We start from the raw sequence: 26,237 nt of genomic DNA, 5'->3' as shown, positions 1-26,237 counted from the left end.
GCTTGAATTTTGCTTTTAATATTTGTAGCCGTTCTTGTGAGAGTTGTTTACAGGAGCATAATAGATGCAACAGGTCTTCCGATGCTAACCCGCAAAGGCGGCACCTAGGGTTCACCTTCTCCTTCAACCAAGGTGGGGAATGCTGAGTGCCAGGCAGCAAGCCAAGTCTAAACTTCATGAAGCTAATTTTTGTATGCTTGGCATAACCCGTGTTAAAATACTTCTGGGCTGCTCGCTCACAGTATGTGTTCAGAGTCATCCAGCCGTGAGTCCTTTCAGCGAGTGAAGCTTTATCCTCCAGCCACGGCAGATATTTGACTGATTTCCAAGTTAATTTCTTAAGTACACCAGAGCTGGTGGGAGTTTCCCACAGCTGGTTCAGTCCCAGTTTGTGTAGCCCTTCTTTGAGGTATTTCGCTGCGGGTGAGGTAGTGCGTCTGCTTCACTCTTTCCAAAGCTGTGCGTTTAGTGACCCTGGAGCAGCTTTTCGTATTTTGTCCCACATTATGATGTATGCCCCATGTCTCGCAAGAGATTGCTTCTGGATGCCAAACTCAAGCCTTATTTGCGAGGGGGAGGTATATTTGGTGTCCGAATATAATCCTGAATGCATTTGAAACTGTGGAGTCCAGTAATTTGGCATCACTTCCTTTCTGGACTTCATTTCCATAAATTATTGTTGGCAATAACTTTGCACGAATTACCTCAACTATGGGCAGAATCGACGGGCCAGTTAATTTGGAATCCAAAGATTTTAGAGAGATTGCCAGAGCGATGCCTTTGCGCCTGATGCTGTTTCTCTGTGTAAGGAATTGACCTCCTTTGTGGATCTTTACACCCAGGTATTTATATTCCGTGGTGCTCTCTATTCGGGTATTGCCCCAGTACCAAGTTAAGGGCTTTTCTCTTTTTTTGCTCACGGTGATAGTTTTAGTTTTGTCGAGATTTATCCTTAGGCCATTTTCCTTTGAGTAATCGTGAGTTGCATTTATAAGATGTTGGAGGCCTACTCTATTTTACTGATCAAGACTATATCGTCTACGTATAGGAGACACGGCACTAAGATATCTCCCAGTTTTGGAGCATGCGAGTTGCAGGCGTATAATCTCGGTATAAGGTCAGCTACAAACAGGTTGACAAGTGTGGGGACCAGAACGCAGCCTTGCTTGAGCCCTTTGTCCGTTGGAATGCGTCGCGACAAGTATGTTCCGTCGCCCAGCTTAATATGGACCCAGGTGTTAGAATGCAGGTTTATCAGAAGGTTTAAAAGAGATTGGGGGAGCCCCCAATTATGAAGTTTGGACCACAGTCTGTTGCGTTTTATATGACCGAAAGCTGCTTTATAATCAATAAAGCACAAATGCAGGGAGCTCCTAGTCGTTTCCGCCACGTCGAAGAGCATTGCCATTGTTATTATATTTGTGGTCGTCACCACATTCTTTGCAAAACCGTTCTGATTCAGGGGGATGATGGATTTTGCTTCTGCCCAGGCTTGGAGCTCTTCCAGGAGCGTTCCCGCAAACATTTTTGCCTCATTGTCTTGTAATGCAACTAGCCGATAGTTCCGAGGCTCTGACCTATCCCCTGCCTTATGGATTGGTGCAATGATGGAACCCCTCCAGGACTTTGGCAGAATATTTGTCAACCTAATTCCCCTAAACAGTGGTTCTAATGCTTCAGCCCAGAATGTTGGCTCTTGCTTATAGAGCACAGGCGGTATACCATTTGGGCCGGGGCCCCTTCCCTCCTTCCTTTGCCTATTTGCCTTTTTATAATCATAGTCCGATTAGTTGAAATGTCGGCAATTAAGATGTCATTATCGGTTTTGCTTTGTGTGATCCGATCAATTCCTGCATGTGCAGCACTGATGTAAACACCTTGTGAAGTGCCAGAGCAATTTTCACCTTTTACTCTAGTCTCCGTAACTTCATGGAAGTGAGAGCTGAGATATTTTGACCAGACTGCCTCAGAAATATTGGAGGTAGTTCCCTCGTTATTTGGATGAACAAAGTTGTTTATGGCCCTCCAAAAACTTGCGCTGTTGTTTTGCTTTATATCAGCATGTAGTTCGGCCCACATTGCATTCTCTTTGTCCCTTTTTGCATCCTTTTTTTGTTTTTTTAACCGAGCCTTTTGCTTTTGCCGTGAATTTAGTAGTGTTGTATCTTGAGGGTTCCACCTTACAGTTGATAAATCTCTTGGTGCGCTTGATTTCTTTCAGCGCAAATTGAGATATCGATTTCGCACCGCCAGATCTTTGTTGGGTTTTTGGCTTGATGATCGTTGTGTAGGCTGCCATGGTTTCAGTAAAGCTTTCCCACTTTTTGACCTCATCTGATCCGGCCCTCAGTTCAAATTGATCCTTAGCAACTCCCATCGTTCTGCAGCGTGTGGAAGGCCCAAATTTGATTCTCTGAAGATTAATAGTATAATCTGTTCCTTGGGCAGTCCGGCAATGCTCAAACATTTTAACTGTGGTTCGAAGCTCAATTTCTTGAGGCCGGTGATCACTATCCCCTTTGTCCCCTAAACGTAATAGGGTAATATGCTGGGTGGCGGACAGGGTCTTTCTGAAGGACAGCCAGAGGGTTCACACTGCAGAAATGCTTATTTTCTTTTATATTGTGCGCATGTAGTCCGAGTTGACGTCAGAGCCCTTTAATAAAAGGCACAATAGACACTGTACATTATGTACATTCAGAGCCGAAACAACTAAACCACAATGCCTCATCAGAAGTAGTAAGTGCTATATAAATAAATTGCCATTCACACATGTCATTACAGAAGTGCTCTCTCGATGAACGAAGGTAGTGACTGAAGAATTTGAAGACCCGCAGGACGAGGGAGCGCCATGGCCATAAGAGGTGCGAGATTTAAAACAAGCATTTGCAACGCAATAGGTCTTGCATTTGCTAGAGTTTGAGCTATAGAGATTGTAAATGGCAGGGTCTTTTATTTATGTGTTGGTTTTTAAAACATAAATAAAAGGCATTGTCATTTACAATGCCAATAGCTTAAACTCTTGCATATGCGAGACCTATTGCATTGCAAATGCGTGTTTATTTAATTAGCAGTCGGGTCATTAGGGCAACTATGGAACATGCTTTAAAGCACGTGCTAATTATATTTACTGCTATATTCAATGTTTGGTGGTGATTATACTACTGTTTTTTACCAGGAATTATGAAAGTGGAGCGGGATGGTGGCTGGTATGGGGCTGGGACCCAAGTTCAGCTGTGAGATAAGATGCACTGGAGCGGGGTGGTAGAAAAGTGGATAATCAGCTCTGTGAGGGAGTGCGCTGCAGAGTCCGGGGTCAGGTGGAGGTAGTAATGAAGAGGGATTCCCCCTGAAGGCTCGCACAGAGGGAGCCCGAGTAGCGTCACTTGCCTGATACTCCCACATCAGAAACCTCTTCTTCCCATCAAAGGGACATTACGTTTAAAAAAACACTTTTTGTTATGTTATGTTAAAATGTGTTTTATAATAGCGCTCAGCTACTCCGAGGAGTGTCCCGGCGCTAGAAAAAATCCAAATTTAATGTAAATAGTCTTTGCCCTTAATGTTTGCTAACATTAGTCCAGCCTTGTAAATATTTGTAAATATTTGCAATCAATGTCTTTTTTCTGTCAGCAATTTTTCCAAATTATAGAAAATACAAAATGATTGACACAAAATAATGGTGTCCAGGGAAGCGATAATAAAGTGTTTCTTACCCTATATCAAAAAATTGTATTGAGTAACTGTGGTTTGGGCATTTTGTGTTGTTTACTAATGTTGTTAGGTCTAGCCCTCACCACATAAAGGACCTAACCCCTTTTGTTCCCAATTGAAAGCCAGAGTAAGCGCTTTAAAGATGATGCACTTTCTGATAGGCAGCCAGTGCAACGTTTTTAAAAGATCACTCGCACTCGATCTCCTATGGAGGCCAAAGATGGCCCGCGCTGCCGAGTTTTGAACAATTTGGAGACGCGTTAGGAGGAAGTCCGGGAGGCCAAGGTAAAGCACGTTGGCATAATCCACCCGGGAACCAATCAGTGCCTGCACTGTGATTCTTCTGTGATCCAGAGACAGATGGGGCAGGAATTTCCTGAGCATTTTCAGGAGGCCAAAGCATTTGCCTACTATGCCGAGCACCTGCGGTTTCAATGACAGATCCGCATTTTGAGAGAGATAACATTCAGAAAGAGATTCGGATTAGAGTGCGTTTACTAAGCCTTGTAAGACTAAGAAGAGATAAAGGACGGCCCAGAAGCAGGTCCGGCTAGACATATAAGCGACAAATCTGGCCCGTAGTGGCCCACCCGAATGCACCCTTGGCTCACCCAAATAAAAATTCCTGGAGGTATATCGATTTGAAAACTGGTCCGAGGCAAAGTGATATGGACTGGGGTCATGGAAAGGCAGAGAGTTTGTTTGGGTGTGTTATGTTCATGGCTTGCTCCCGCCTCAGCAAATCTCAAAACAACCACTGAGAGGCGTGCGCCTGCATACCACCACTGTAGCAAAGGTTGTTTATCCTGCCTCTGAGGCAGGTCACTGTGTGGGTCTTATGTGAGGTCACGAGACAGGGGTGACACTGCATCTTGTGTACTGCTTCAAGCGTTAAACAGGCTGTGTCAGAGTTACTATTACCTAGCGCTGCCTCTAGTAAAAGTGGCCAAGTCATCCACATAACACGTTACAAGTGCTGGTGCCGATGAACAGCAGCCACTGGTGCAAACTAAGCACTGTCGACTTTGAAGCTGACAGTAATGACTTACAAAAGAATGTATGAACCCAGAGGCAACCTTCTTATGTCAAATTCTAGGATGAAATGTCGGCAAAACGAAAAAGTGGGAAATCTGCTATAGATATTCTTCACTAACAGATGAAGATGGATGCAAACAAGATTTTAGAATGTTGGTCGCCCAAACATAGGTCACCAATAAAAAATAAAAAAACTCTACGAAACAAAAGCTTGCTGATGCCATCCAGCTTCAGGGGGGATAAATTCATCAAAAAGCACGCGCAGGTACCTTTCCATACAGAGATATATTTATTACTATATCAGCAACCCCAACAGCCCAGAAATATCAAGAAAGGTGTACTACACCTGCATGATACACACTGCACATACCACTGGAACAGTGTCATAAACGAGAACCACAATTTAAGACAATGTCCAACATCACTTGTAAAATTATCCTGTACGATAGATAACTACAGGGTCGTTCTCCTGACAGCAGGAACGCTGTGTCTTAAGTTAAACATTTTTGTCGTGGTTTACTTACTCGTTTGATCTCCGACAATATTTTGATTTAATTCAACATGAAAGTGTTCTCCTTTAGGGCTGCAGGTACTATCTGTTGTCAATCATTGTAGAACAATATCACTACCTACACACAAGTCTGCCAGTGGGATGTGAATGCCACTGAAGCTGCACACGTCTGCTCGTCCAAGGACCGAGCAAGGACACCTGATAACTGCTGTGTCAACCTGCGCGTCTCAACTTTAGCAGGCAATATTACACAACTTTCGTTTCCATTTGTTGTTTGCCAAGTATTCTTTGACCATATAAAAAATAACTTTATCATCAAAGGTGTTTGTACATTTGAATATATGACAGAATGTGTAAGAGTGTATTAATGCACTAATTGAATGTACTGACGACCAGAGCCCTCTGATCAAGCTGGGAGCCAGTGACATCTAAGTAGCAACGGTTTCTTTCACTCCTACCAACCATACCAACAAGGGGATCAGATAACTGGAGACAGAAAAGCAGAGGGTACAGGAGTCATAAAAAATGCATCGGAAAAAGTACAGTAATTTAAAGCCGCAGGCTAGTAACATGGCTACACGTATATTCTTCAAAATACTGAATTCATATGTGCGTTAAGCTTTCTTCATCACAAATACTGTCACAAGATTTTTTGAGGCATTAAAACAAGAAAACAAATAATCAACATATATTCGTTCTGTTGCTTGCCCGGTTTTTCCTATTGACAGAAAAAATATAACATCCTTTCTAGTTATATGTGCTGCCCCGTTGAGTCCGGCCGGGCTGGGGCACTGCGTGATGGAGGCGCAAACATACCATACCTGTACTGTTTGATGCCATTGGACATCGAGTCCTCGCCGCCGCGCGCCGGCTCCTCCGACATGCTGCTGCCTCGCTTCGGAATACTCAAGTTCACGCTCTCGTCGCCCAGAGAAAAGCTGGCCACCGTTACAAACTCACCGCACGAGAGGTCGGAGTCGGAATCTGCAATGAAAGCAGGAGCATGTTAACGAGTCACACTCGTCTCTACTGTAACAACTGACACCTTCCTCTGTTCCCTGCCCCCTCCCGGTCTCCCCCACCGCCGAACTCGGGAAACACGAGAAGGCGACTCGGATATGACGACGACGACGCCATTGAACAACAACAAGCGCGCGGATTCTCGGGCACTAACTACACCTGAGAAGGAGTATCCAGCTGCCCCTAGAAGGCATTCATACCACAAGCTCCTGGTGAGTAAGGCATCTCAATCAGCTTTAGTGATAGGCTGAGGTCGAGGTAATGGGAAATATACACTTACATAGCCCTGCTCCTCAAGGGTGGTCAACAAACCCACTTGGATTCTTAGCAATTATTTCCCTTAAAACAGGCTGGATATAATTAATGAGCTATCACAGGCAGGCCGCATTCTTTTTTCAAATGATGAAAAAACATGAAGCTCAATAAATTGGAGACTAGAAAAAGAAAGATGCAAACACCAATTACCAAAGAGAACTGCTATTATTGATAAGCAATGCTACTCACTACCAATAGAAAACTGATTTGAACAAATTAGCCACTAGTTTGAACAAATGTAGCCACTAGTTTGAGAGTGTAGTGGTGTTACAACTGGATATAGTTACCCCGATCAATGGGGGTCACTCAATACTGCCAAATTCACAATGTTCACCGAAACATACAGTATACTAAAGGTAATAGAATAATATCTGCAAAACACAGCCAATCTTTTAGCGCTTTTCCTCTTCCTGATCATTTTGAGACACAGAAGTAGTATTACTGACGTACTATCACTACAACTGCTTTCGTAGTTTAGGCATCCACATAAACATTATATAATTCTCACTGGCAGAATGGAGATTATTAGTGAATAATGTTAATCAGTTTCAGTTTATTTATTTCTTTATTTCGATTAACAAAAAAATCATGAAAGACATCATACATCAATAAGCCATATAGCCCGGTACAGTACCATAATGACCGTATATAACCAACATTTCAGACTAGTTGAATACCTATTAGATTAAAAGTGAAGAGAGATACACAATTGTAGTGTAACCTCCGTTAATAAATAACTAAAATCACAAAGAGGTTTTTAAATCCATCATAAAAACTGTAAGCAGCAATAAAAAGGTACAATGTTAATCACTTTAGCACTTGAATTACAACCACTAATTAATGGAAGCTCAATTTGGAAATAATGTGAGTCACTTTGATATTGACTTTTGTCAGTAGCTACTGTTGACTCAATTTAAAATTTGGCGGCCATTCATATGCCACGAGTAGCGAAGGTGGCTGGCTTAGTATATGGTGCTCGCTTATGTAAGTGTAGCACCCTGAACTAATCCAGACAACGCGTATGGTGATTTTAGTGGTCTTAGACAACCTTAGAAAGCTCTCTAAGTGGTAGCTGTGGAGAGCAGCCTTCAGGCTTAGTCCAGAAGGAGTGTAAAGCAGCTTGTTTTACCAAAACTTAATCTTATTGGTATGGGTTAAGTGAAAAAGAACCACACAATGTATTTATAAAAATATGTATTCATTATAAGACACTCACTAATACATTACCATATCTCTTACCCGGAGGTATAACACAATGCACATAATACTCTGCATAGAAAACAGGTAAGTAGCACAAATACACAGTGGTCGCCATGGAAGATCAAACCATATACTAAAATAGAGGGGTGTGAATTGCGACTCTAGTCAAGACTGTAACCAAAAGGACAGGGAAGTGCTGGGGACCCAAGGAACCAACCGAGGTAAGTACCCAAGAATCCTATGGAGGCCATGTGCAGAGTGGGAACCCGACCGCAGGCTCAATTCAAGTCAATGGGTAAGTTGCAGTTGCAATTTTAAAGAAGGGCCCTTCCCAGTGGACCCCGAAGAAACCCTGTGGAAGACAGAACGTTGAAGAGCCACCCGACCCGTGGATACACTAGGAACCAGAATACCTACACCAGGGACGCAGGGTGCGTAGGTGAAAAGTGGCATTGGAAACCTCCGAACACAATGGACGACTTCAGGAAGGTGCCGCTGGAGCAGAAGGTGCAAGTGTCCAGTGGAACCCAAAGGTAGATTTAAGATGAGCGGTACCTGCAAGCAGAGGGAACATTGTCTATACCACTCAGGAGTGACCAGCAGGCACGGAGGACGAATGCCCATCGATGTTGGAAGATGTAGGAGAGTTGACAATGCTCTTTGAGCTGCAGATGTGTGGACCAGGTGCCGTTCACAAGCTGTCCCACATCAGATGTCGAGAGCTGAGGCGTTGGTGTTCGTCTGGAGCACCAACAAGCCTTGGCAGCAGTAACCAACGTGGCAAGTGAAAAAGGTGCAGGGTTGGGACCAGCAAGGTCCAAGTGACTCACCACGAGCAGAGGAGCCAGAGTAGACCACGAGCAGAGGAGTCAGAGTAGGCCCTGAGCAATCAGGAGAGTTCACTGTAGTCAAAGAAGACCCTCAAGAGGACCCATAGGCCGGAGACACAGGAGTCGCAAGAGGACCTCAAGCAGCTCACCAAAGATGCAGGTCCACAGTGCAAGAGATGCAGTGAGGATGAAGATCTTGGTAGTCGGAGATGCTTGAGGCAGGAGCTTCTTGGAGCCTGAAAATCTCTGGTGAACAGAGCCAATAAGCCTGCGCAACAGCTAACACAGCGCATAGGGATTTAGTTCCGACAGGGGATACTGCCCTCAAACTCGGTGAGAAGACAGTGCAGGCCTTGAGGGAGTTGTAGAACCACCACCTGTGTTGCTATGCCTTTAGGAGTCCGTGGGAGCCCAGGAGCAGCAGACCGGTCAGCTTTGTTGCGGTGCCTGCAGATGGAGGGAAGTGATTTCTTCACTTCAAGGGCGATTCCTTCAGGTGTCTTGGATGTCCACAGGCTTTGGAAGGATCCTGTGTGGAGCACAGGCACAGACGTTGCAGCAGACTTACAGGACAATGAGACCAGGAGCAGCAGGAGTCTTCCCAGTAGCAGTCTCTGTGTTCAGAAAAGTCCAAAGTGCCCAGACGGTCAAAGATGAAGTGGTGTCCTGATCTGAATCTTGTCCCAGGACTAATCTAGGGACCCACCCACAGGTAAGCCCTTAAGTACCCTATGGAAAGGGTTGGGACGATTTAGGGGTCCCTCCCAGAGGAGGGGCGGGCCAGTGAAGAGGACACTCCCATGTACTTTGTCCAGCTTCACGCCAGAGCAGGAGCCAACCGCTCCCTGAACTGGAGTATGCAAGGAGGGCATCAAATGTGCCCTTGAAGCAGTCTCAGTGGCACTGGTAAGCCTCCCCACTCTGCCCCAATACACTAAACCCTGTCTGGGAGGTAGTCATACCTCCCCGTGACATTATATCTATTGTTCTTATAATATAAATTTCTTTATTCGGTTTTTCACAGAGGAAAACCATAAAAGGAACATTAAAAAGTAAATTTTACATATTTGCACAGAAATACAAGTTACAAAAATAGGTTCCAAAGAAATTCATACGAAGACAATTTCATAACTTAAAAGAAAAATATCAAAGCATTTCAGTTCGTCTAGATAAGATTCCAAGGAGCTTTTTACAGGTTTTTCCTATGCTTCATAGTACATTTAAAAAAATGAAGGACAATGTAACAGATGGATTCAGATTCCAGCATTTGGAGGCGAAGAAATGCAGGCCGACATTGTCTAAGGCCCCAACGCCTCAGTATTGGTATTAGCCAGATTTTCCTGTGTGGATGATGGAATTTACAAAACATGATAACATGTATATTGTGGGTTTATTGTGGGTTTATATAGCGCTAGGAATCGACTCCCGGAGGAGTATCTCCACGCTTCGACCGCTGGGGAACCCGTCCTGGCTCACCCTGAGAGATGGTCGCAGATGGGTATCTCTAAGGTGTGACCAAGCATCCCCGGCGATCTGGGGGGGCCGTTGTGAAGATGAGGCAAGCTGATGCCCAGAGTTGCCGCGTGTGGTCTCTGACTAGAGTAGGCACTGAGGCGAGAATTATCGAGTCCGCTGACCCTGGTCCACGACCCTGCCGCGTCGGGAATCGAACCCTGGTCCCGGGCCGTTCTCTGCTTACGGGTCTGCCGCCTCTAACCAGTGAGCCACACTTCTCCACTGGTTAGATTCCCCATCACAGGGACATAAGGGAAGACTTGAGTCCCAGCTGTTATTCGCGGGGAAAGCAACCAGTCTAAAAAAAGTATCCAATCTGAATCTTGTCATCAACATTCTCTCATGTGTTGTGACCTGAAGGGTTAAATACGGCGGAATGCCGTAAGTTGTCTGAACCAGGTTCGCATGGAGAACCGAAGGTTTTGAGGACTCGGAGGTCAATCTCAATGTCTCTAAATGACGAAGGGCTTGTTGCTTCAGAGCTCTCTTTGGGAGGTCAACTATGGACTCTGGTTGGAGATAATATTTCTCAAGGCCAAGGTCTTTAAAGAAGTTTCTAATGTAGCAGAGCCACTTTACTTTTGAGGACTGGTCAAGAGCCATTGTATCAGCTACAATTGACTGTGTCAGTGCATTTTTGACAGAAGTCCAGATGCGCCGCCACAGCATCAATGGTTGAATCTTGAGCAAATCCTCTAGGTAGGGAATTCCTAATTCCAAGTGAGAGGCATAGGTTGAAGTGCCTCTCGGGGTGGCTAAAAGAAATCTTAGGAAAATGTTTTCTGCTACCTGGAGGGCACTGGTATCCGTGTGTCCCCAGACTCCCGCTCCATACAGGGCAATGGCCTGGCACTTGGCACTATAGATTTTCAATAGCTCCACTGGTGCCCTCCTCCCCAGTCTCTGGGAGAAGCTCATCAGTGCCGCCATGGATCTTCTGAAGAAGTGGCATCTTGTCTCTACTGCTGGATTCCATGTCAGTCTTTCGTCTATCATGATTCTGGGCAGTTAGCTCGAGTTTTTGGTTGTTGAGGTAGATGTCTTTTACTCTTTTTTTCCCAGTACCTGAAATCATGACGAACATTTTTTTGACGTTCACTTGTAGATCTAGACCGCCCATAAAAGTCGTATATCTATTCAGAGAATTCTGAAGTTCGCGCGGAGTGCGCGCGAGGATGACTGCATCATCCGCAGAGCGGGAATCAGGCGCTGTTTTACACGTGGGAGGTCCTTGGCCCCCCTCAACATCTCTGGCTCCAGGCCGTTGGTGTACAATGAGAAAAGAAAGGGGGCCAGGACACACCCTTGCCTGACTCCACGCTCTACTCTAAAAGATGCCGTCAGCTCTCCGTTCAGGCCAAAGCGCACTCTTGCCGAGGCTCTAGAGTAGAGTTCCCTCAGAAAATCTAAAAGGGGGGAATCCACTCCCATTTGCTTTAAGACCGTCCACAGTTTTGAATGCGAAACACAATCAAAGGCTGCGGACAGGTCTACGTAGACCATATAGACCATATTCTTCTTTGCCTGTATATATTTACCCATAATCAAACTGAGGTTAAGGGCCTGCTCTACCGTTCCGAACCCCTCTCGGAAACCAAACTGGAGATCGGAGATAATGCCTCTCTCCTCACCGCATTGCTGAAATCGCTCAAGGATTACTCTCCCGACAACCTTGCCGAGCGAGTCCAGCAATGAGATGGGGCGATAGCATTTCACATCCTGGCGCTCCCCTTTTTTAAAAATGGGGACCATTATAGACTTGGTCCAGGAATTTAGCACTCCCACGTTTGCGGCGGCTGTGCACACTCTGGTAAGAATAGGGGCCCAGAGGTCCATATTGTGTTTAAATAGGTCCACTGGGACCCCATCTGGGCCTGGGGCTTTCCCAGTTTTGCTTTTTTCCAGAGCCACTAATAAGTCAGGTATGTCAAAAAGCAGCGGAATTGGGTATTGTACTTTTGGAAGTGTGCTAGCAGACCCACCTATGATTGAAGTGTGTTTAAAAATATTAGTGAAGTGGGCCACCCATGTTTCCTCGTCTATGGCCACTTCAATCTTAGGACTATTATTATCAGTAAGAAAGGGGGATCTAACAGTTCGCCAAAAAGCCTCGCTATTTTTTGAGACGGCGCTCGTATGCAGGTCTTCCCAGAGTTTCTGTTTCAGTTCTTGGGTTCTTAGCTTGCGTTCCCTAGTGTATTGGCGCCTGAGGAGTTGGATCTGCCCCGCGTCTCTGGGTTTATTATGTAGGGCGAGTTTTAATTTGGAAAGGGCTATGGTGCAGCTGTGATTAAACCACCCTTTTTTAGTAGGATTCTTGGGCATTGGTTTTGCAGTAAGTAGTCCCTTGATTTTCTCTAAAATTTGTCTAAAATTATTCAGGACTTCTTCGTGGTTTATCGAGAGATCCAGGCATTTAATTATGTTGGGATAAGCCGCGTCAACCAGTTTTTTTGTGATTTCATTTGGATTGATTTTTCCCCATTTTATTGTATAGCCATTCTGTTTTCCTAGCTCTAGCTTATTCTGGGCAAGAGTTTTTGCTATTGCTATATTTTGGGGCTTATACTCAGTTAGATAAAGATCCATCCTCAGCGCAAAATGGTCGCTCAGTGAGTTGACAATGACCTGGAAAGCTTTAGCTATATCTAGCAATCCAGGAGACAAGAAGATGTAATCGACTGTCGTTTGGTGACCTCTGCCCACATAGGTCGGATGGAGGGAGTTTTGATCCAGACTTGGACGGTTAGCTATTACAAGGTCCAAATCAGAGAGCAGATTGTTCATGGCATTCCCCACCTTGGTGTGTACAAAGTGCACTAATGGGGCCTCTAATTCATCCACTATCCCACAGCAGTGTGATTTCGCCTGTGGGCATGGATGCAGGTTGAAGTCCCCTCCCCATAGAAGATGGGTTACCCCTTGTCCATCCTTCAACTGATATAGTTGAGTTAATCTCTCCTGGTTGTTACGCAAAAGAATCAGAAATTGATCTTCCTCTAAGTTGTTATAAGAGTTGACCAAAAGGATGGACTCCTTATTCGCGAAAAAAAGAGAGAGAATTTGACAATTTGGGTCAGAGTAGATAATGGACACTTTTAGATGGTTCAAGGTATTTGCAATGTACGTTATTAGCCCTCCTTTGGGCCTACCTATTGAGCTACGCACGGCTGGGATAAAATACGTTTTATAGCCCTAGAGGTGAAGCTCTGTTGTGGACCATGTCTCTTGGAGAAAAATTATTTTACATGGTTCCAAGAAATTCAGGGCCGTCCCGTCCTCGATCTTTGGGCGTAAGCCCGCCACATTCCAAAAGAGGGTGGGTATGGGCAACATATCAGCTTTGGATGCTGCGGCTTCAATAGTTACCGGGGGAGTTCTTATTTTAGGGGTCGTTCTTATTTTAGGGGTCAGCTGGGGTGAATTAGAGTTAATAAATTCAGTTTCCATTGATGGTCAATCGACCATTTCAAGTCCGCTAAATCTATTACTCAACGGGATGTCATACCAAGAGTCCCAGCGGGGCGGTTCTCTGTGTACCGTCCTCTGCGTATGTGGGCCCCATTCTTCCCAACCTCCTCCCTGGTAACGTGATCCCACTAGATGCCAAGAGTTATCATACTCACGATAACGGGGGCCCCCATATTGTCTGGTGTTAGGAAAATCGACCTGACGGGGGGGTGGTGCAGCCCAGGAAGGGTCATGATCATGAAAAAGGCCATTAGGTTGTCTTAAGGGGTAAAAAAAAGAGTGGTTTAATACCTATACCTCCATTTGCATTCGTGAGGTCCCAGGAGCAGATATAATCTGCTACACGGGGTCTTCAAACGTAATCAGGATGCAATCCCCTGGAATAGTTTTTCTACCTTTGCCCACCCATGGTGTCCTACGTACTGTCAAGATCCTTCCATGCCAAGTTGGAGGCATGGGACGGTTAGTATGTAGCCAGTGTTGTGCCTTGTTTTTCAGGGACCACGTAGGTTCCGCATTGTGGTCCGCTAGCTCAGGGACACCAGTCATTACCACTACATAAGGTGATGCGTTTGGTGGCAAATCAACAGGGAATCTAGCCTCCCCGGGTCCTCTAGGAACATTTCTATTATCTATTGGAACCGGAGGGTTAGGGGCCAAAGTTTGGATCGCCGGAGTTTTAGATGTTACTTTGTTTGTTGCCACTGTCTTCAATGCAGGTGTTATTGTTGTTGACAGGGCATTTCCCTGCGACAGGGTCGTAGCTACATTGGTAGTTGGATTCAATGTGCTCTTAGTGTTCGTTGATCTAGGTGTTACAGCCCGGGATACATTCTTATGAGTGATTGCGGGTTTCGAAAGGGTATTTACAGGCTTCAGGGAAGGTTGCTTGTTATGAATGTTTCCTCCCATTTTTTGGGCCCCTGCCGTGGGTTATGATGTGGGAGGTTAACAAGCTTGGATATCTGAGTCTCCAGCTGCGCTAACTTTTGTTCTACTGGTTGCAGGAATAGTTTAAGAAGGTCAGCGATCTTGTTTAACAGCTGTGAATTATTACCATCTATTGATCCCTTACTAGTAGATAGAGAAGTAGGCAATTCCAAATTAATGGGGGTAGGAATTTCATGAACAACATGATGGATCAACGCAGGAACTAATAGCTGTTCTACTCTAGGGGGTGGGTTCTGTGGGATACTAGAAGTATGATCTGTCACAACAGGGGTAGGGTTTTTCAGATCATTCTTTCTTTTACTTATTGCACCCTCCCTCCTCCCCCTTGCTTGGATTCTTTCCAGTGATGTCGTTTGTGGAGGGCTTTGGGGTAATAGCTCGGGTGTTCTTTCAAGATCTGAGCTTATCTGTGAATCTGAAAGCTGAGAGACCGACAAATCCACGTTATTGGGCAGACTACGTCTGCCCTCACAAAGCACCCTCGGCCCTTCATTATTATTACCAGGTGCGGGTGTTCTAGCGTCTGCCAAATTACCCATGGAGGATCTTTTGGCAAATGCTAAGTCCAGGGAAACCCTTTCCTCCATCAATGATATACTTTGGTCTATGAATGTATTAGCCTTCGTAATAAAATCATCCATAGGACCTAGCAATTTACCCACGCTACCCGGGGCCTTAGTTTTATTTCCTCTAGTCAACACCATGATACCTAAAAGGTGACAGAAAGGGAGATAAAATGAAAATCAAAGGGGGTGGCCCAGTCCAGTCTCTCCAGTCCTCGAACGGTCTCAAACGGCCCGCCCTTTGCCCGGGCTTAGCCCCGGGCTGAGACCCGCGCGCGTCCACGTGCGCGGACACCAATAGGTTTAAATAGGGGAGTTGGGGGCGGGAAGAGACACCAGGTGCGCTGTGATCTTGAAGCGCTAGGCACCCTGGGTCTCGCAATCCCTGCCCCGGCAGCGTCAGCGGTAAGCCCCGAGTGAAGAGGTCCTTGTAGTTCAGGATACAACACGGAGTCTTTAAAACGATTAGAAAACCAAAGTCCAGCAAAGGATTCCCTGACAGAGGCTGCGAGCGGCTCCCGCGGAGCGGGGGCCGCGAGCAATTTATAGCCGCGGGGGAGCTGGGGGCAGCAAGAGACACCAGGTGCGCTGTGATCTTGAAGCGCAAGGCACCCTGGGTCTCGCAGTCCCGGCCCCGGCAGCGTCAGCCGTAAGCCCAGAGTGAAGAGGTCCTTTTAGTTCAGGATACAACACGGAGTCTTTAAACCGATTAGAAAACCAAAGTCCAGCAAGGGATTCCCTGACAGAGTTCTGCCTTCCCCTGCTCGAGCTTGGCTCAGCAGCAGGAGGGCAGAAACAGGTCTCTGGTCAGCAGGAGCCCTAGCTTGCTGTCCGGTTCTGGAAGACTGGTACCGGGAGCACTGATGGCCTCCCGGAGGAGCTTTACAGTGCATGGAATCATACCTCCCACACCGTTGGGGTTATGATTCCAATTGACACCAAACGAAACAGGGCTCATTCCAGCCAGTTTAGAGATGGGCATCGCGTAATGATGTATGGCCACTCTATGCATCACAATGGCTGATGCACTTACACACCGGGAGAATGGCTTCCGAAGGTTGTATGGGTGTCCCGCTCATGCATAGACACCCTAACACTTAAAACCGAGCACCCTGCCTTGAGGATAGAAAGGCCTGCCTTAGGGGTGACTTATAGATTTTAAGTGCAGTGATCTCAGATATAAGAAACTTATATCTGTCATAAGGGGTGCTAGCACCATCTTACACAGGCTGCAATGGCATGCCTAGTGTCACAGTTTGAGTGGTCTCCCTTGGGTGGCATAATACATGCTTCACCATGGGAGACCCCTGGTGTACCTATGCCCTGGGTACCTCGGTAACATAAACGAGGGACTTATAATGGTACACCAGTAGCAAATCTGGGGTGTACCCAAGTACTTACCATAGCCAATTTAGGGGAGAAAGCACAGACTGTGGTCCCGATTAGCACGATCTCAGTCAGACTAGTCAGAAACAGCATAACACAAGGCAAAAAGTGGGGGAAACCATAAAAGCAACTCCTACTTTCCTACAAGTAGCTTTCCCTTTACCCTCCCCTATTCAGCTCAGATACGGAACCAGCTTTTTTAATCAACTCTCTACCGTAGATAATGGTAGACTCAAGAACACAGGTAAGAACAATAGTTACTTACCTGTAATCTGTGGTTCTCCAGTATTGGTGTCTTTTATAGATTCACATGCCTGAATCATTCCCCGTCGTCGGAGTGGGAGTCCCACGGTACATAAAAAAGCAATAAAATGCTATAAATATATAGTAATACCAATAGAAATGAACCAGGAAGTAAAACAGCCAATGGTACAGTAGGCAAAAACTTCCACATCTATGACCCTCATAGTCATTATGTATAGTCCAAACTACAGCCAATCAGGCGCCAGCACCCACCAGAATGTTCTCCCCAGAGGCTCAGGCTCTCAGATTTTCTCGCAAGGAGTGAAGGTAAACCACAATAGCCTAAAAAGCCTCTGAGGGGAGGTGGGCGGGTTGCATGTGAATCTATGAAAGACACCAATACTGGAGAACCACAGATTACAGGTAAGTAACTATTGTTCTTCTCCAGTATTAGGGGTGTCTTTCATAGATTCACATGCCTGAATCAGAGTAGCTAGCAGTACATATCTTTGCTGAACAGACGCTCATAACACCCAGCTTGTCAGTTAGTAATGCAAATAACAATGCAAAGTGAATATACACATATGGTATAAAGCATAACATAATGCAATCATGAAAATATGTGAAAACATAACATAAGAAGCGTCTGACAGCAGAAAACAAGGAGGTGGGAAACAGAGGCTCACCTTAATGAAACAGATTCCGTAGAACAGCTCGACCCACAGAAGTATCAGCTTCGCTGATGGACTCTAGACAGTAATGTCTGGTAAAGGTATGGCGACTCGCCCAAGTAGCCGCTTTGCAGATCTGCTGAAGAGGGACTCCAGCAAATAAGGCCGTAGATGAGGAGACTGCTCTTGTAGAGTGCGCTCTGGGCGCAGATGGTAAAGGTCTCCCAGCCTGTGCATGGCAAAAGGCAATGGCAGCAGATATCCATCTTGCAATAGTCTGTTTTGATACTGCCTGCCCCTTACGAATCGCACCGTAGGTAATGAACAACTGGTCAGAGGTGCGTACAGTAGAAGTTCTTTGTAGATAGAATTTAAGACATCTTCTAATGTCAAGCGAGTGCAAAGCTCTTTCCGCAGGAGTTTGCGGGTCTGGAAAAAATGATTTAAGAACAACAGGTTCGTTCAGATGGAAATCCGAAGGTACTTTAGGAATGTATTTGGGATTTGTGCGAAGTATGACAGAATCGCTTGTGAATTGGAGGAAAGGATGATGAACAGTGAAAGCTTGGATATCACTAACTCTCTTGGCGGATGTTAAGGCTAAAAGCAGTGATACCTTCCACGAAAGATACTTCAAGTCAGCACGATGGATGGGCTCAAATGGGTGACGCATGAGTTGACCCAGGACCACATTCAGATGCCACAAAGGAGGTGGACGACGTACGGGAGGGAACATTCGAAAGAGGCCTTTAAAGAACTGTTGGATAATTCTTGCTGAATACAGAGAATTGGACCCATCCTGTCGATATCTGGATATTGCAGCCAGAAATACCTTTAAGGTAGCATGGGACAGACCAGTTCGTGCCAACTGCAAGAAAAAAGGAAGAATTTCCTCAGGCTTTGCTAAAAAAGGGTGAACACCTGCTGAACGGCACCAGATACAGAAGCGTTTCCATTTGAGACTGTAAGTCTTGATGGTAGCGGGTGCTCTAGCTTTGGCCAACACCTCTTTACAGTCTGCCGGGATGTTCAAGTGTGCAAACTCATGGTGTTCAGGAGCCAAGCCGCTAATCTCAGCGATGCTGGGTCCGGATGGAAGACTTGACCCTCCTGAACACTGAGCAAGTTCGGGATTGGATGTAACTGAATTGGTTTGCTCTCTGATAGTAGGAGGAGCTCCGTAAACCAATACTGGCGCGGCCATCTGGGCGCGATCAGGATCAGTCGGCAAGGTTCCTTCCTCATCTTCCGCAGAATCTTGGGGACTAACGGAATCGGTGGGAAAGCGTACGCAAACCTCAGGGACCAATCGATGGAGAACGCATTCCCCAGAGAATTCTTGTGGGGGTGCCAGCTGGCGAAGCTCAGGCATTTGCTGTTGGTACTTGTCGCAAATAGGTCCAGGTCTGGCCAACCCCACTGATGAAAGATGTGGTCCACTGTGTTCTGGTGAAGCTCCCATTCGTGGTTGATGATCGTTGTCCTGCTGAGTGCGTCCGCAAGTACGTTTTCCGTTCCCGGAACATGCACCGCATGCAACTGTACATTGTGGTGAAGAGCCCATGTCCATAATTCCTGCGCCTCTTGAGACAGGAGAAGAGATCGAGTTCCTCCCTGTTTGTTGACGTAGTGCATACTTGTTGTGTTGTCTGTTCTTATCAACACATTGGTGTTCTGAATGATGGCACAAAACGCCTTGAGGGCAAGAAAAATGGCTCTCAGTTCCAAACGATTGATGTGCCACAGTTTCTGTTGCACAGTCCACTTGCCACTGATCGTGAGGCCTTGTAGATGAGCCCCCCAGCCCTCGAGGGATGCATCTGTAGTGATGGTGAGACTTGGTGGTTCTTGAAGGAACGCATGACCCTGACTGAGATGACACCTCTGTGTCCACCACAGAAGAGACTCCTTCATGAGTGGTGTGATTTGAATGAGGTCCTCGAAAGTGCCTGAAATCTGTTGCCATTGCAAGGCTAGTTCCTCCTGAAGCGGCCTCATATGAAGCCGGCAATTTGGAAGTAATGGAATACAAGCCGATGCCATCCCCAGAAAGGATTTGTATAGTCGGACAGAAACTGACTTTCTTTGCATGAGATCTTGTGCTAGCCGACTTATTTTCAATTGTCTCTCCTTGGAGACGAAAGCTTTGCATTTGTGAGTGTCCAACATTGCTCCTAAGAATGCTATTCTTTGAGACGATTGCATTTGGGATTTGGAGAAATTTATTGTCAGGCCTAGAGACTGAAACAGGTGGAGACACTGTTGAAGATGACTTAGAACGGTGCCATGAGAATTGGCCTTTATAAGGCAATCGTCCAGATATGGGAAAATTTGTATTCCCTCCAGCCGGAGGTGCGCAGCTACTGGAGCTAAAACTTTCGTAAAAACTCTTGGAGCTGACCGTAGTCCAAAAGGAAGGACTTTGAATTGGTAGTCCCTGCCAGCCACCCTGAAGCGAAGGAATTTCCTGTGGCGAGGTAGGATGGGGATGTGGAAATATGCATCTTGGAGGTCTAGGGTGACCATGCAATCTCCTGCTGTTAGAAGATGCAAAATTTCTTGAAGAGAGAGCATCCGGAATGTCAATTTCCTTAGATATTTGTTTAATGCACGAAGATCGAGGATCGGGCGCCACTCCCCGTTCTTCTTTCTGATCAGGAAGAACCTGGAGTAAAATCCTAGTCCTCTCATCCTCTGAGGAACGCTCTTGATAGCTCCTTTTTGTATCATCATTTTGATTTGGGTAAGCAGCTCCTTCAGGTGAGCTGGAGGCGGGCCCTTTGGCGGTACATTCGGGGGGAATTTTTCGAATTCTAGGGCATGGCCCCTGGCGACAATATCCAGGACCCATTTGTCCGTTGTTATCGACTGCCAATTGGAGTAAAATTTGGATATTCTTCCGCCAAGTCTTTTGAGAGGGTGGAAAGACGGTGGTGGCAGGTGAAAAATTTCATTGTCGCTTGTCCTTGCCGCGGTAGGTAGCCTTACCCCTGTTTGGGGTGTATTGAGATCTTTTCTGCCCATAAGACTGGTAGCGCTGAGTTTGGTAGCGCTGATTACTCTGACGGTATGAGGATTGTTGATGTTGTTGCTGGTATCCACCTCTATTGAAGGACGTTCCTCGTCCTCTCGCTCCTCGAAAGGGCGGCTTGTGGAATTGTAGAGTGCCTAAGGATCTGGCTGTTTCGGTATCCTTTTTGATAGTCTGTAAGGCCTCCTCTACCTTGGGGCCGAATAAATATTCGCCATCAAATGGCATGTCTAGAACTCGGTTTTGTACTTCCTGTCTGAAGGCAGTGGAACGTAACCACCCCTGTCTACGTAGAACCGCAGCTCCTGCCAATTGGCGAAATCCTGTAGATGCAACATCAACAGCTGAATCAATTATCTCTTCAGAGGTCCTTTGACCTTCATGGAGAATTTGGAGTGCCTCCGCCTTGGATGGCTCAGGGAGTAGATCAATAAATGGTGAGATGTCAGACCACATTTGACGGTCGTACCGACCTAAGATGGCCAATGCGTTGGCAGCACGGACAGTCGTTGCAGCCATGGTGGAAACTCGTTTTCCTATTGAGTCTAGGCGTCTGCCATCTCTATCCGGCGGCGCAGTAACTGCAGAGGACGGATTTCTGGCCCTCTTCTGGGCCGCCTGGACAATTACCGAGTCAAGTTTTGCTTGTCCAATGAGACAGGCAGGCGTCTTGTCTGGAGCTTTATATTTCTTATCAATTCTTGGCAAGACTGGAGGAATAGAAGCCGGCGTTGACATCACCTTAACACCTTCCTTCCAGATGAATTCCACAATGGGTATTGTCCTAATTTGTCGCCTGGGCTGATCTTTAAAATCGTAAAGGAAACATTCTTGTTGAGTATGCTCCATTTTCATATGAAAACGTGCGGTTGCACGCTCCATCAGCAAGTGAAAACTCGCTACATCAACAGGAGGGGAGGCCGACGCAGTCTGAGGAGATGTTGAAGGAGATTGTACCTGATAGTCCTCCCACTCCGATAAATCATACACTTCTCCTTCTTCCCGTTGGTCGTCATCTTCCGAGGATTGCGGGTCCTCTTCGTGAGCAGGTTGTGGGTGTGAAGGTGGACACACCGATGGGAGCACGGGTGGAGGCGTTTCCGAAATTGGAGTTGCCTGTCCAGAACCTGCCGATTCCGAAGGGGGAAACCTCCGATAGTAATCGTCCAACATAAACTGTAAGTTGGATATTACATCCAAAGGCACTTGAGCAACAGGGGTACTCACAGGCATCGATACCTCAGCAGGAGAGTGAGAATCCTCATATTCATCATCTTGAAGTTTAATATGTAACTCCGATGGACTAGTGGCTTGCCCAAAAGTATTCTGGACCATCTCATTGTCACTGTCAGAATCCAGCAGTTGGTCTGGGACTTCAGATGACACCTTGTGAGGTGAAACACGAAGGGGTGAAAGCCTCATTACAGTGTTGCGCAGTTGGTCTGCTGCTTGCCGTGGTGTTAAAAACACCGTCGACGGAGACCACACCTGTAGTGCCGTGCATGAGGATAACTGCGGCGTCGTCGGAGGGTTAACTCCCGATGGATTTGTCGTCGACGGATCACCTCTCGTCGACGGGACACTTTTCGGCAACGGAATAGTCGTCGTCGACGGGACACCTTTCGTCGACGGGACACTCGTCGTCGACGGGACAGTCTTCGTCGACGGAACACCCTTCGTCGACGTAACACCCATCGTCGACGGAACACCCTTCGTCGACGGAACACTCTTCGTCGACGGGACACTCTTCGTCGACGGGACACTCTTCGTCGACGGGACACTCTTCGTCGACGGGACACTCTTCGTCGACGGGACACTCTTCGTCGACGGGACACTCTTCGTCGACGGGACACTCTTCGACGACGGGACACTCTTCGACGACGGGACTCTTCGACGACGGGACACTCTTCGACGACGGGACACTCTTCGACGACGGGACACTCTTCGACGACGGGACACTCTTCGACGACGGGACACTCTTCGACGACGGGACACTCTTCGACGACGGGACACTCTTCGTCGACGGGACACTCTTCGTCGACGGGACACTCTTCGTCGACGGGACACTCTTCGTCGACGGGACACTCTTCGTCGACGGGACACTCTTCGTCGACGGGACACCCTTCGTCGACGGGACACCCTTCGTCGACGGGACACCCTTCGCCGACGGGACACTCTTCGTCGACGGGACCCTCTTCGTGGACGAGTCACTCTTCGTCGACGGTGTTATTTTCGTCGACGGCGTAGAGCCTGACGACGAGCTCGTCGACGGAGTCTTTTTCGTCGGCGGTAAAGCCTTTAAAGGCGTCGACGACGAGGCGTCGACGACCGACGTCGACGAAATAGGCCTCACAGAAACAAAAACCATCGTTGGAGACGCCGTAGACGAGGACATAACCATACTAGGTTTAGGAGATGAAAATGTTACCGTAGATGTCACTGAAGTCGTCGTTCTCGTCGACGAGGAAGCTGAAGAGGACTTCACAGGAGGCGGAGATGAAGTCTGTGGTAACATCCTGTCAGAAGATAGGGAAAGCTTGAGTTTTTTCCCCTTTGTGGAAGCAGAAGCGCCTTCCATGCCCTTGGAGGTGGGGACAGCCTGAGAAGTGGACGGCTGATCCTGTCCTTTAGCAGGTGGTTGTTTTTTAGGCAGTTTAGCCTTGGGAGATGACAGTCCCTCAGGCGCAGGTCTCTTCCTGGAGGCCGAAGTGGAAGCAGAGGTGACACTGCCTACTTCAGAAACAGGATTAGAAGAATCCTTTAGCCTCTTCAACCACAGCAGTAAACGACCCTCTCTATCCCTGAGAGTCTTCTGAGGCATGGTTCTGCAGATCTTACAATCAGAGGCCTGGTGATCTGGGTAGAGACAATAGATACACTTTTTGTGTGGATCTTTCTCAAAAAGCCGAGGCTTACCACAGCAGTCACAGGCTCTAAAGAGAGATTTCTTTGAAGACATCCTGAAGAGAAGACACAGATGAAGTTAGAAGTTAGAAAACTGAGCAGAGCTCAGGGAGACTCCCTTCACACAACGTGCGGTAGAAAATCTGAGAGCCTGAGCCTCTGGGGAGAACATTCTGGTGAGTGCTGGCGCCTGATTGGCTGTAGTTTGGACTATACATAATGACTATGAGGGTCATAGATGTGGAAGTTTTTGCCTACTGTACCATTGGCTTTTTTACTTCCTGGTTCATTTCTATTGGTATTACTATATATTTATAGCATTTTATTGCTTTTTTATGTACCGTGGGACTCCCACTCCGACGACGGGGAATGATTCAGGCATGTGAATCTATGAAAGACACCCCTAATACTGGAGAATAAGGGAGATACTTTGTCTCTAGCTTTGCACATTTTAACTTACTAATGAAGTTCCACTTGAAGATGGCGGCCGCAGATAGGTTGCAAGTTGACGGCCAACCACTTTCTGTGGAACAAGAAAAGACTGGCCTCATAAAAGAAGGCAGAAATATGGCGGAGTAGCAGAACGCTGCTAAATGCCCTGTAGGATTTAAACCGAGAATTCAGGTAGGCTGCACATCTTGAACCATGTTTTATAAATTCTCTTAGGACCGACCATATTAAGCTTTTGATGTAGCTATATGTGTAGGATCTCCATTCATAAAGCCATACTCCTAAGCAACTCTGGAATACTTCAGTTTACGGGTTGCTTTGATGTAATTTTCTTTCCCTTTGCCGAGATCTAATTACATGCTCTATCCTCAATGGAGCATATAGCTCATGGTTAATTTTTTGAGTGCCACACAAGAGTAATGCAGTACAAAAGGGGGTGGTGATGGACGGAACATCTGAACCAATCAAACACTCACACCCAGTCAACAGATCTGGGTTTAATCCATCACCGTTCTTTAGCCCACTCTGCCACTCCAGTTCAGACATGGCCATATGCAAATCAGTCTCACCCTGTGCCTCATGGGAACAGTCCAGCCTGAACTGCCAAGCCATGCCTTCCCTGGACCGGAAACAAGCTTCCTAGGACCGGTTTCTGGCATTTCAGCCGTCTTCAGCCAGGCTTGCTTGAATCCAGTGGCAAAGTGAGCAAGGGACTCACGTCTGAGCATACCCTGCAAACTTATGGCAAACAAAGCGATACAAAAGGGGGTGGTGATGGGTGGAGCATCTGAACCAATCAAACACTCACACCCAGTCAACAGATCTGGGTTTAATCCATCACTGTTCTTTAGCCCACTCTGCCAACCCAGTTCAGACATGGCCATATGCAAATCAGTCTGACCCTGTGTCTCATTGGAACAGTCCAGCCCAAACTGCCAAGCCATGCCTTCCCTGGACCGGAAACAAGCTTTTGGGCATATGTAACTTTTGACTCGCATGAGGTCAGCGGCTCTCTCCCCTGATTTACGCTTACTTTGACACATTTAGTTACACTTTGACTGTTACCAAAGGACCATGAGCGCTACATAAGAGCGAAGCGTGCCTTTCCACGGTGTGACCTATACGCGGTCAGCAGTGTTTTATCCTTACTACCACATACCTTAATCAAACCGGTGTTACACCGTAATAGTATGCAATAACATGCTCTATTACCAACAAAGTAATACGTTTAGCCTTACTTGAATTAAAGGACAATGGGCGCCACCCTTAGAGCACAGTATGCCTGACTATTGGCGCATATGCAGTCAGTAGAAAACTTTGGGTAATATCACATCTTTATTAACTCATCTAACAACTATAATTAGTAAAAATCGCACTATTATGATTAAAATTCAATCTCTAGACCTGCTGACATTAACGTTCTAATCCCATTGCTATGAAGCTGATGGACAGTGTCTTTCTTTAATAACCATCTTATGGGAGTAGGAAACAGAATATGTGATATAGTTCGACTTATGACTTTGGAAAAGATGTGTATATTAATATCACTTGGAATGTCGAGTACTTGACACATGGAAGTTTATCGGATTGTATTAATGTACAGATTTATTTTGGACTGCGAGTCAATATTGCAAAAGAAAGTGAAGACTAACTTTTGTAAATTTTAAGGTATGCCTATATATATTGGCAGACAATTACTTGAATCACACATGATCAAATACATGTCACTACGAATGTATTAGCACACGATTACCAGAATCCCCGATGACCTAGTTCATGTCACAATTAATGAAATATCAACTAAAACTAACTCAGTTCTACGCAATAAAGAGAAATCTTGACAGTTGCATGAATACATGCCCTCACCTTGAAACAGCCTAGCAATTAAAGTATCGAAAAAAATATTTTCAAATCTGTATTAAAACCAAATTTAGGGATAAAAGCTCTCACCTACCATGGCACTCACTAACCTCTTAACTCCCACCCAATGTCACTATCCATGGCACTTGTATCAGAACCACATCTTAATTTTGCACAATGTGAATCAGCCTTCTCACTTTCACTTTGGTGATAGCCCCATGTCAAACACAGATCCTGCATTAAGTTTTGTGTTTTACTTTTCTTTCTTCTTATTTGATTGACACAGCCTTTAGAAAGCCCCAGGCCTATCTGCCCTAGGGGGTGAAACATGTTTTGGCTGTCCTTCAACTATACTGTATAACGGATTGTCACTCGAAAAAAAGGAAAAATATAATAAAGTAATATTGGAGCAATACATATATGGATTGGAGCAAGCTTTACTAATAAAAGGGGAGACACTCCTACGCTTCTTTGAACCAAGCAATACTGGTTTCATTGTATCTACTTCAACCAACACGAGAAGCGTCTCCCAGGCAGATAAGTCATGTTGTGAGAAGCAAGAAAGCC

General features: G+C 46.2%; 1 protein-coding gene across 3 annotated transcripts in view; it reads right to left on the bottom strand.

The window, feature by feature from the left end:
• OSBPL1A (oxysterol binding protein like 1A) overlaps positions 1–26,237 on the bottom strand; it is a 1,891,697-nt gene that overhangs the window by 802,951 nt on the left and 1,062,509 nt on the right. For 2 of the 3 annotated variants that reach the window (XM_078687412.1, XM_078687413.1), the window contains one exon: positions 6,082–6,244. The exons of the other annotated variant lie outside the window; for it this stretch is intronic. In XM_078687412.1, the coding sequence (XP_078543538.1) occupies positions 6,082–6,244 (163 nt within the window). The remainder of the gene's footprint in view (positions 1–6,081; positions 6,245–26,237) is intronic. 3 annotated transcript variants of the gene reach the window in all.

This window comes from Lissotriton helveticus, chromosome 4_1 (genome assembly GCF_964261635.1).
Source record: "Lissotriton helveticus chromosome 4_1, aLisHel1.1, whole genome shotgun sequence".
Lineage (NCBI taxonomy): Eukaryota > Metazoa > Chordata > Amphibia > Caudata > Salamandridae > Lissotriton > Lissotriton helveticus.
The sequence above is the reverse complement of the archived record's forward strand: the minus strand, read 5'-3'. Positions and strand labels throughout refer to the sequence as shown.